General features: G+C 40.9%; 2 protein-coding genes across 2 annotated transcripts in view; one reads left to right on the top strand and one right to left on the bottom strand.

The window, feature by feature from the left end:
* The window catches only part of LOC138033509 (tetratricopeptide repeat protein 28-like), a 52,602-nt gene that overhangs the window by 22,854 nt on the left and 17,556 nt on the right, over window positions 1–12,192 (bottom strand). The gene's annotated exons all lie outside the window — the stretch shown is intronic.
* On the top strand, window positions 3,994–12,083 carry LOC138033512 (matrilin-3-like). Its single transcript, XM_068881268.1, has 4 exons — window positions 3,994–4,024; window positions 8,394–8,516; window positions 11,530–11,652; window positions 11,953–12,083. Exons 1-4 carry the CDS (start codon window positions 3,994–3,996, stop codon window positions 12,081–12,083), a joined length of 408 nt encoding a protein of 135 aa, XP_068737369.1.

Raw genomic sequence — 12,192 nt, 5'->3', positions numbered from 1 at the left:
CGATATTGCCCAGACCACGGAGCTGCTCTGGAACTACAACGATGAACAATGCCAGTTCTATTCCAACAGCCAAACTCTCCCTGAAGAAGACTAAAAGATTTTAATTGATGGTTAATAAAAACTGCTAATGGCGGCTTAAATGGTGCTAACATGTGTTAAAGTCCTTACACCTACAAAACCCTTCCTTGGCTCCACAAATTAAGCCTTTCTGTCAAGTATACATTTGTTCCTTTTTTCAACATGCATAACCTGCACAACACGAGTCATGAAAAAAGACGGTGGAGAAAAAGAAAAATAACGACAAATATAACAGGAAAAAATGTAAAAGAAGCAAAAAGGAGAAACCCTAAAAACACTTTGAACAGTCGCTTGCAACTACCTGTAAACGCGCTTGAAAAAACATGTTCTGCCGGTCAGTCAAAATTCAAAGTTTTCACAATCAAACTTCAAAGTTTACTCGCCCACTTTGGAACGTTTTGGCGCCACTCCGCAAACACTTCACAGAAAGCAAAGTCAGCAACACTTACGGGCATTTTGTCCTTTGCAGTTTTGAACACCTTGCTTGAAATTCCTACCTAGTTTATTAAATGTGAACGCCATGTCTTGCCAAACGGCAAATAAATCAGCTACGATCATTTGCGTAAATGGCGCCAAAACGTTCCCAAGTGGGCGGGTAAACTTTGACGTTTGAGTGTCAAAACGTTGAATTTTGATTCACAGGCAGAACATGTTTTGTCAAACGTGTGGACAGGTAGTAGCAAGTGACGGTAACCATTTTCAAGAACTCAGTTGTATTCATGTCACAGCAAAATCGGCCATTCAGGCTGAGCCTCCCATTGGCCATAGCATTGAATTCCTTTTCATTCCATGCTAATTTCTGACTGGATTTACAAAAAGCTACCCATTGATGCTGTAACTTAGCACCTTCAGATGCACAACAAAGTTCTCTCTACTGACAGCTATGATTGCAGCTAGGATCAAACCTTACCCCATCCTGGACAATGCAACTTCTCGAGTTTACACGTGTCTAATTATTATTTTACTGGTCCTTGCATGGGGATCCCTGTGGCACCTGAGAGGTCAAGGTAAGACATTTCCTGACTTCCTGACTTAAATTTTGATCAAGTCCTATATAAGAGAATTAGCTTCTTGGTCATTCCTAAGTCATAGGCGATCAATTTCTGCCAAGTAGTGTCACAGAAATACTGACAAGTTATTTGATTTAAACCAAGGCACAAACTCTAACTCAGGGTATAATCAACCCCCCCTAAACTAACTTTGCCGTGCTCTTATAGGTGCAAACTAGCATTTAAATCATAGCTTAGACACTCTAGAGTTTGCACAGGCATGTGTTGACGGAGCCCCCCCTGGTTCAAAGACCGCGCCAAGAGGTTGAATACGGGCTTCGCCCGCATTCAACCGAAAATTTAAGCAGCCACCTTCTTCAAAAATCAGTCAGATATCAAAGCACAATGGAGCAGATGCAGACTAAACAATCTTGCTCAAGCAAATTCCATTCAGGCTGAGCCTCCCATTGGCCATAGCATTGAATTCCTTTTCATTCCATGCTAATTTCTGACTGGATTTACAAAAAGCTACCCATTGATGCTGTAACTTAGCACCTTCAGATGCACAACAAAGTTCTCTCTACTGACAGCTATGATTGCAGCTAGGATCAAACCTTACCCCATCCTGGACAATGCAACTTCTCGAGTTTACACGTGTCTAATTATTATTTTACTGGTCCTTGCATGGGGATCCCTGTGGCACCTGAGAGGTCAAGGTAAGACATTTCCTGACTTCCTGACTTACATTTTGATCAAGTCCTATATAAGAGAATTAGCTTCTTGGTCATTCCTAAGTCATAGGCGATCAATTTCTGCCAAGTAGTGTCACAGAAATACTGACAAGTTATTTGATTTAAACCAAGGCACAAACTCTAACTCAGGGTATAATCAACCCCCCCTAAACTAACTTTGCCGTGCTCTTATAGGTGCAAACTAGCATTTAAATCATAGCTTAGACACTCTAGAGTTTGCACAGGCATGTGTTGACGGAGCCCCCCCTGGTTCAAAGACCGCGCCAAGAGGTTGAATACGGGCTTCGCCCGCATTCAACCGAAAATTTAAGCAGCCACCTTCTTCAAAAATCAGTCAGATATCAAAGCACAATGGAGCAGATGCAGACTAAACAATCTTGCTCAAGCAAATTCCATTCAGGCTGAGCCTCCCATTGGCCATAGCATTGAATTCCTTTTCATTCCATGCTAATTTCTGACTGGATTTACAAAAAGCTACCCATTGATGCTGTAACTTAGCACCTTCAGATGCACAACAAAGTTCTCTCTACTGACAGCTATGATTGCAGCTAGGATCAAACCTTACCCCATCCTGGACAATGCAACTTCTCGAGTTTACACGTGTCTAATTATTATTTTACTGGTCCTTGCATGGGGATCCCTGTGGCACCTGAGAGGTCAAGGTAAGACATTTCCTGACTTCCTGACTTACATTTTGATCAAGTCCTATATAAGAGAATTAGCTTCTTGGTCATTCCTAAGTCATAGGCGATCAATTTCTGCCAAGTAGTGTCACAGAAATACTGACAAGTTATTTGATTTAAACCAAGGCACAAACTCTAACTCAGGGTATAATCAACCCCCCCTAAACTAACTTTGCCGTGCTCTTATAGGTGCAAACTAGCATTTAAATCATAGCTTAGACACTCTAGAGTTTGCACAGGCATGTGTTGACGCAGCCCCCCCTGGTTCAAAGACCGCGCCAAGAGGTTGAATACGGGCTTCGCCCGCATTCAACCGAAAATTTAAGCAGCCACCTTCTTCAAAAATCAGTCAGATATATAAAGGGTACAATGACGAATGCCCAGCTAGAAAATATGGCTGCCAACATTATTGCGTCAATCTCCCGGATGGTGGTCACCGCTGTATGTGTCACCATGGTTACAACCTCGCATCAAATGGCCGACACTGTGAAAGTGTGATACCCCGGCTTAATTTATAATTTATGAGGTTTATATTTATTATCCCAGAGCCCTCTCCAAGACCTCTTATCTCCTGCTTCAAAGGGACCGATTTTCTTTTCAGTTGTTAAGCAGCTTTCATGGCCAGCTGTTTCATTCCTCTCCTGTTCTAGGGCCGTAGCCAGAAAAAAATTCTCTTCGTAGATATTTTAAGTGTTTATGATGAGTTTCATTTTAAAGACGACACTGGAATCACGCTTTATTTTAAAAATTCACGAAAAAATGACTGAAGCAAGTGCCTCGGTTTGCCTCATAGTGGCTACATCCCTGGGTTCACCCCCCCGTTGGGTTATCCCGCGCGCCTTCAAGGGATTTCTTCGCCACTCACTGAACACAGATTCAGTCGCTTTCTTCACAGGGTGTTGAGGGAATTAATGGTATTAGAGGGTGTCAGAGAGTCCGTCCAAAAAATGAAGTAGGCATTGTTAAGAAGAGACCTGCTTGTTATTATAATAGCTTTTCGGATGGATTTCAATAAACGAGTTAATGTAAATGCTGAATTAGTTCAATACCCTAAAATGGAAATTGCAGTGTTCTGCTAAATTATTAGAGCAAAAATTCTGCAACCATTTTCGTGCAATCAAACGTAAACTACACTTTCCCCCTTTCCCCATGTTCCTTTCCTTCCCGGTGTCGATCAGAGGCTCCAAAACGCTGCTTCTCTTTTGGGGCTGTCCAACCAAAACTTGATGAGGGAAGGGATTTGAAGATTAATATTTTTGCCATATTGAATTTTATTTATATTGAAGATGAAGACATTGTCATCATCACCATTTTCTGTTCGTTTGCGGTATTTTATCAACAAGACTTCGTTGTATATTCTATCATTGGAAGTGACTGGTTGGTTCCAATTTCCATTTAGATGTCGACGAATGGAATGAGAGCACGCATGGATGTGAGCAACACTGTGTTAATAAGCATGGCAGCTATATTTGCAATTGCCGGAGTGGATTTATGCTTAACAAAGACCGGAAACATTGTGATGGTAAATATATAGATAGATATTTTTATTTAGCTACAAGCTATCTGGCGTTTTTCGATACCATACTGTTTTATTGAAACATAAATGATGAATAGGGCTTTTGCTGCTTGGTGATCACATGGTGCCAAAACGGCCATACTGAAACGCAAACTGCCCACTGGGACATCTAGGCCAAATTGCATTGTTTTAGATTTCCAAGAGCGCAATTTGCATCGCAGTACGGCGGCTTTTGTATACTATGGCCTATTTCGTAATATAGATTTCAATTCCCAGATAAATTATCTTAATAGGAAGGTCATGACGTCATAGTGATCCTTGAACCGAAAGGTCCAGAGCCCGTTTAGCTTCTGTTGATAAAGCGGGCTTCAAGTACTGAGCTATACCAGGAACCATAATCAGGAATGGAATCCCTGATTATGGCTCCTGGCTATATCTGGGTGTCGGTCATCAATTAGGATTACCCCTCAAACCTGAAAATTAAATAAATATGCATGCTTATACCTTATTTATTTCAGACCTTAACGAGTGCTTACTGGAAATACACAGCTGTTCCAACTCGTGTCAACACTTTTGGAAGCTACGAGTGTCATGCGACGAAGAGTATCAACTGTCATCTGATAAACACCATTGTTTAGGTAAGTAATGACTATTAGTAATCCTTGGTTAAGTGCCATGGACTTGAATGCCGGAGGTGGCAGGTTCGAAGTCCGGCCGGGCCAACACGGAAGCGAAACTTCTTACTTTGTAATTCCATATGCAAATGGTAGACTTTCAAGCCTTCTCAGGAATGGATTATATAGTGGATTATATAGTCGATAAAAATCACACCTCCAGCTATCGTAAGGAAATCTTGACGATATGCGGCAAATCGCAAATTCGGTTATTTGCCTTTGTTGTTTTACAAAATACGGCGAAGAAATGAATTTTAAAAATCGTACCGCACGAAAGAACAATTATTTTCCTCATTTAACCCAGTAAAATCGTCTGGCGTTAAGCAGGATAAAATCTATCAAGTCCGACTCCTAGGAGTCAACGGGTTAAGACTTCTCCTTAATAATGTTATTAACCTCGTTAAAAAACTCATTTATTCCTTTAAACATTTCATTCATTTAAACTTATTTAAGTTTTGTATTGCTCCTTAAAACCTCATTAAAGAAAACCTTCCCTGTTTTATCAAATGTCCCCTAAAATGTCCCATGTTTACTTATTAGAAGATCTGTAACAAAAAAATGCATTACCTAGTAATATATATATTTTTATCGTCTTCCAAAGATCGGCCTCAACGCTTCCCGGTGCCGCCATCTTAAATGTCGCGTAATGTGGAACTGATGACGTTTCGTGGTTGCCTCGCTTCAAGTTTTGTTGCTTTGTTTATATCGTGTATATTTTCGTGACGAGATTCACTTTAATGGATAAGATGCAGATTCTTCCTTCAGGGATCAGTTGGAACAAGAATACTACTCATTAAGCGAAGAAGAGGAAGAAGAAAGCAGTTCTTTTCTTGCAAATTTGGGCACTCACGATCGCCTTTCGGCCTTTGTAATCGATGCCCTGTTATGCCGGCTGATGTGGAATTTTTTTCTGGCTTGCTCTCCACAACGAAACAGATTTTGACCCAAAGTTCCCGCGAACCGGACAGTGACCACGAAACGTCATCAGTACCCAACTTGCAGCGCGCGACATTCAAAATGGCGCCACCGGGAAGTGTTGAGGCCGATCTTTTGGAATACGATACAGAAATTATTTCACCAGGTAAGGCATTTTATGTTCGTAACAGATCTTCTAAAAGTACAATTGGAACATTTTAGGTGACATTTGTAAAAAGAGTGGAGGTTGCCTTTAATAATGTTTTTGCAACTTGTTACGTTACCGTAACGGCAGCTGATTGGTGCAAGTTTTTGTCGTGCTTGTCCCTACTCGTGCACTGTCTGCTTAACGTCGAATAGATCTTATTCGCTGTAAATTTTGTTTTCCCAATGTAGATAAATGCTCAAGAGAGTTTCTTTCGAAGTTGGTCATATTCATGATCCTACTCATCCTTTTTAATGAACACCCTAAAAGAAATCAAATCTCCTGAATACCGTCAAATTATTTGCTCAATCAATCAATCAATCAATCAATCAATCAATCAATAATTAGTGAACATTAATTGAAATGCGCTCCACTACAAGAGCACGACATGCAGGACTTTCTCGCTCACGATCAGGATGCACTTTCACCTCAATCAGACAAGGACCAGGAGTGTTAGTCCACTAATAAGACCATTACATGCAAGAAGACGTTTAATGTCATGGTCTTGGCTTAGGTTTTTTTGTCACATTATTCTCACGTGTCAAAAGTATGGAAGCCTCGGTGTCATTTCAGAATTTGCTCCTCTTTCCCCCAATAGCATCCAAAAAGAATGTCATCAAAACTCCTCGTCTGTCAATTTATCCTTCCATTTAAGTCCATAAATGTCGTTTTTCAATTTCCTCAGTTATAACAGAGATGGGCTCCAAAAAAGATAAATATCACCCTGTGATAGCGGGACTGGAGAGTAAGTGTAACAGAGGTCTGACTGAAACAGACATATCCTGGTCAAATGGAAATGTTGAATGCACTAATATCACAAGTTTATTTTACTTTTTCAGTTGCGATTATATTCTAGTCTAACCACCTTTCTCATTTCATTTTACGACTACCTCAAAGTCATAGTTAAATGTTCAGGCAAAGCACTCTTTCCAACTCATTTTAGAAATATCATACCAGGGAAGACTTTTTTCTAATTAGAAAAAACTCAAATGGACCTGAAAAAAACAATCGTGTATTTTTAAGACAGACGTAACTGATTAGAGTGTAATGTGAAGTGCTAGGTTTCTACCTCGTACAAACCATGTGAGCGTTAGCCCTACTAATGGAAATGGGCCCACACAAGGACAGAGAAAAACTCTGACCAGGGTGGGATAAGATAAGATAGCTGACTATAGACTTGTTAGAAGATTATACCTTTTCCTTTCTTTGTCATTTTTAATCAAACAGTCCCTACTACAATAACGCAAGCGCCGAAAGACCTCACCAAAACGCAGGGAGAATCTGGAGTATTTTATTGCAAAGCACGTGGTCACCCGGCTCCTCACATCGCGTGGGCATCTGGACTGAATGGAGACCCGCCCATCCAACCTCGTTCCCAGAGAGTTTCTCCGCCGAGGAGAAGGTGGCCTTCTCCTCGGCGGAGAAAAGCCCTGGGAACGAGGTTGCTGCTTATCCCCTCTGAGGAGCGGTTCAGGATGCTACCAAGTGGATCCCTCGTTATACGTCGCGTTACTTTCACTGATGAAGGGATGTACCGCTGCGTGGCGTCAAATCCCGTGGGATCTGCCACAGCCGCAGCGCTCCTCAAAGTTACAGGTGAATAGCTTCATGGGTCAGAGGTTGGATTAGTAGTACCTACGCTTCAATGGGCTTCTACAATAACGAACTTCTCTTAAATCTTGGCCATATTCCCTAGTTTCCTGATGTGTCTCTTTATTCTCTTTTGTAGAAAATATAAAAGTTTAATTCTAATCAACAATAGGTATTCTCTCTCGAAATTTTCATTTCTGTCAGATTTTGATGAGTGCAAAAACCGCAGTGATGATTGTCAGCAGGTGTGTGTCAACACGCATGGCAGCTTTAGGTGTGAATGTCATTCCGGGAAGGTAAATTATTTCCCATCATTTGTCTGTACTCACAATGAGTAGCCAACGTATTAAGGGTTAGCAGTAATGATGACGAGGGACACCTCTCGACGATTACATGATCGAATATACCCTTTCGTATGGAATGAGGGCATACTGAAAAGCTTGCCATTGAACAAAATTTACCACAGAGTTAACCACTGATCCACAGTATCGAGGTCTGAACACAAACAAAGAAAAATAATTTGAACAGTTATTTTGAGTTGTTGTGAGGACCTCCTTAGTGGCAATACTTACAAATAATAAACTGTCTCTCCCCCCCTTCCCCCTAACCCATCCTGTCTCCTTAGCCTAGTGGAAGTTGACATTAGCAAGACGTAATTCTGCAACTCTAGGCTCGATTCCCGCCTGGAATCCGATCGAGTGTTAAAGCGAATGCTACGTCGTTTAAGATGAAGCGAAAGGAAAAGTCAGTTTGACATAAAGAAACAAGTGCTATTCCATTTAAAGAGGCTTTTTTACACAGCGCAAAATGCCAAAATCGAGCATGAACGAGCGCGATGCTTGAGACGGGATGGAGGGAAAACAACGATCTTGTGTCATTCTCGTGTCCGGCGATTCGCACATGGCTAAATATTGTTAATTCTTACCATTTCATGACATAACATTCGTCTTTTATTTACTTAGTTTTGTTCTTCTTCTTACTTTCCTTTTAGATGTCGATGAGTGCATTTTGGGAAGCCACATGTGTGATCACATTTGCCACAACACTGCAGGCAGTTTTGGATGCAGCTGTCAATCGGGATACAGGCTAATGGCGGATCTCACAACTTGCACGGGTAATTTAATTAGAATGTTTAAAGTGCTACTTTGACCAAAACAAGTCAAGTTTTCTTTTTCCTTGGATTTCAAAACTGTGTTAACTAAACACTAAGTGACCCAAGTTTTTAAGTCTTGTTTTTGAAAAGACACCGGTTTATTTTAACTGGAATTTTCCCATTTAATGTCCGCCATTACTTGAGAGAGCTGGATCAAGAAGAAAATCATGACGTCAAAGACGGCCTAATTAATATGCAGCACGGGAGTTTCGGGGCTTTCAGACTTTTAAACTCGTGTTTTGCATATATAATAAGCTGCATTTACGGGATTAAATTTTAAACTTGTGAGTAAATGATGCTTCATTCCCTTGATCCAACTCTCTTAGGTCCAATCGGTCAGTTTTGAACGTGAGTAACGGCGGACCGTGAAATCCAAAGTAAAAAGCCTTTGGATAAAAATCAAAGCTCACTGAGCTTGAAAATTTTGTCAGTCACTGAGGTGTTAAGCAAACACACTTTCAAAATCAGTAAAAATAGGAAGTGACTTTTTGATAATAATAATAATAATAATAATAATAATAATAATAATAATAATAATAATAATAATAATAACAATAATAATAATAATAATATGTTTATTCACTCTTTGGTAGCATTTGCTAAATTACAAGAGGGGTTCAGTAACTAGAAAATGCATAATAGCACGAGATTGCAAAACTTACAAGGACAAAAATATCGGTTACCCGTACTTGAAAGTAATAAACCTATCAATGCACAGAAGTCTGTTGTTGTTGACGCACTACCTAGCTGTACCCGAGCGGAGACCGTATCCATGGCTGACGCTTGTTCGTTCGGGGAGCAGCCGAGCATTGCAGGGAGACGATGATGCCGATAATGCCTGAACAAAGCGTTCGCAAGCTTGACCTCGGCGCTCTAACAGTGTCTGTAGGTCATAACGAACAAGCGCTTAATCATAACTTAGGTTTGGCAGAATAATGCGCAGAGCTTCCCTTCGAACAGATTCAATTAGATCACTTAGGTAATTGGGCAAACCAGCTCAAACAGGGGATGCATATTTCAAGACAGAACGTACTAGGCTACAGTACACTACTGTATCCTTTTTGTGGGAGTTAAGTAAAGCGAAGGATACTTGATTAACAGAATGACTGGCTGACAGCCTAACTGGCTGAATGACTGACTGAGTGACACTGAGGGAGGAGATTTTCTTTTGTTGAATTAACTTAATGGATGACTGGCTTGCTGATATCCTGTGACTGGATAAATGACTGTCGTATAAACATAACAACTTTCTTTATTTTCCAGACATGTTTCGACGGTACATCCGTCATCTTCAGTGTTACATATTTTGAAATCGCCGTTGAATTTAAAGCGCGCGCGATCTTACAAACTTCGTTACATTGTGTTGTCAATATTGCGTATTAAATCAAAACAGAACAAAACAAAAATTTAAATGAGTGACGCTTAGTTCCTTACAGGGAGAGAGTCAGGTTAATGTGTTTCACCTGCTGGTTGAGATCGGGCTTCTCCCATTTTATATACATGGATTCCTTAAGCTTCACTTGGTACTTAGTGGCTGCAGAGTCCAGGATCTCGAAGCAATCCTGTGTAGAGGATGCCTTACAAACCTCTGAACTCTGCAGATGTTTAAAAACGTTCGAAGATCTGTCTGAAAGTAAGTGCTCGCGCACTCGTGTGGAGAAGTGTCGGCTGGTTTCACCAACATAACAAGCATTACAACTTGCAGACGAAAATTTATACACCACACGCGTGCGAAGCCCTACAGGGACAGCATCTTTCACATTAAAAAGACTCCTGACTTTGAAAGTAGTGAAGACTAACCTTATATCAATAGGTTTACATAACCGATTAGCAAGTTTGCGTATACACCTCTGTGCCGTGACTGAGAAGTGCCCAACGTAAGGGATTTTAAAGAAAAACTTAGGTGTTTCCTGGGGCTCGATTCCTGAATGAGACTGTGTTTTCCCTCCCTTGACTGCTGTCTGAATATATTTAGAAATATATTTGTTGATAAGGTTTTCAGGGAAGAGATTCCTCCGCAGAATGACAGACAATTTTTGAAGATCAGTATGGAACCCCATCCAAGTGTTGTTTATCTTAAAAGTTCTATCAATCAAGGTTTTGATTAACCCCAGTTTGTAGGTAAAGGGGCAAAAACTCAGATAACTGGTGAGCAAACCTGTGAAAGTTTTTTTCCGGTAAACGGTGGTTACACTTTGGTGCGGGTCAGTGTTATTGATTAGAACATCTAAGAAAGGTAGAACATGGTCAGCTTCCCGTTCCATTGTAAAGCGTATATTGGGGTGTTGATTGTTGATGTAATTGAAGAAAAGGGTTGCATCCCGTTCAGAGCGGAAAAGGCAAAATGTATCGTCTACGTAGCGACGATAGAATAAGACCTCTGAATCCCCGTATTGATCCAACCATATATTCTCATGGTGACCCATAAAGAGATTGGCGAGAACAGGGGCAAGGGGGGACCCCATGGCTACACCATCCACCTGGTCATAGAAGTTACCCTTGAACAGGAAGTGAGTTTCCTTGGTAGCAAACTCAAACAACCTTTTAAGCTGTTGTTTACTAAGTTTCAAACCTGGGTTACCCTCAGTTATATACTTGACGGCAAGGTTAATACAATCATCTAGAGGGATGTTGGTGAAGAGGCTTTCAACATCGCAGGACACCATGAACATCCCATGCAAAGATAGCTCATTGATTTCCTTCACAAAAGTGAAGGAATCTGAAGCAATGAATGTGGATGGAATATGAGGTTGGAGTAGATTACTTAAGTATTTGGCCAAGCTGTAGTTGTAGGTGTGTGTCTGGAAAATAAAGAAAGTTGTTATGTTTATAAGACTATCTATATTGTTGCTGCTATCTAGACCTTTTGGATAAATGACTGTCTGGTTAAACGACAGGCTTAACCACTGGCTGACTGATTGACTGGCTTTTGTCACCCACTAATTAATTATTGGTCTTCTCTTTTTGGACGCAGATATTGACGAGTGCACAGAGCCTGGTCATGGCTGTTCTCAACTTTGTAACAACACCGAAGGAAGTTACAACTGTTTCTGCTTAAAAGGCTTCTTCTTGCAAACAGACAACAAAACTTGCGTTGGTAGGTTTTGGTGAAGTTAACGAGTCTTTTTGGCTTATCATGCTCCGTTAGTGAACGGCTTTTGGAGCCACAGGTCACACGAGTAGCACCTCCGATCACTGCCGATTTTAGGGGTGGCTTTCGACTTTTTTATTTGACCTGTATAGCTATGGCTTTAAATACCCGTTGAACGAAGCACTGATTGCTGGAGCGAGGGGCGTAAACGGTTCAATGTGGGACTTTCACTGTTACCCGGCAGAGCTTTATAGCACAGGAAACTGTGACGTGTAATTGAGTTTTTCCTTATTTTCCACATTCCAGACCACAACTTCATCTTGGACAGCTCCAAGCCGACAACGCTCTCAGCTGGATTGGGAGCGTTCGTGGCGATGGCGGGTATCACTGTCTTTATTATTCTTGGGACTGTGATTTGTGTGATACGCTACAAATGAAAAGCACGAGTGCGAAGCGCTCGTTTGGCAGAGGTATGCATTTATCACGATCTGAAATACCTTTTGCTTAAAGCATGACAAGTAAAACATATTGCTGTCATGATAAAAA

The sequence above is a fragment of the Montipora capricornis genome, chromosome 14 (genome assembly GCF_036669925.1).
Source record: "Montipora capricornis isolate CH-2021 chromosome 14, ASM3666992v2, whole genome shotgun sequence".
Classification (NCBI taxonomy): Eukaryota; Metazoa; Cnidaria; class Anthozoa; order Scleractinia; family Acroporidae; genus Montipora; species Montipora capricornis.
This window is presented reverse-complemented; position numbering and strand designations above follow the sequence as displayed.

Bases quoted from the DNA above. Each gene is read 5' to 3' on its own strand.
- LOC138033512 (XM_068881268.1), top strand. From the start codon at position 3,994: ATGCTTAACAAAGACCGGAAACATTGTGATG. The intron at 8,517-11,529 runs GTAATTTAATTA...TTTTGGACGCAG, and splicing joins GGATCTCACAACTTGCACGG to ATATTGACGAGTGCACAGAG. The intron at 11,653-11,952 runs GTAGGTTTTGGT...TCCACATTCCAG, and splicing joins AGACAACAAAACTTGCGTTG to ACCACAACTTCATCTTGGAC.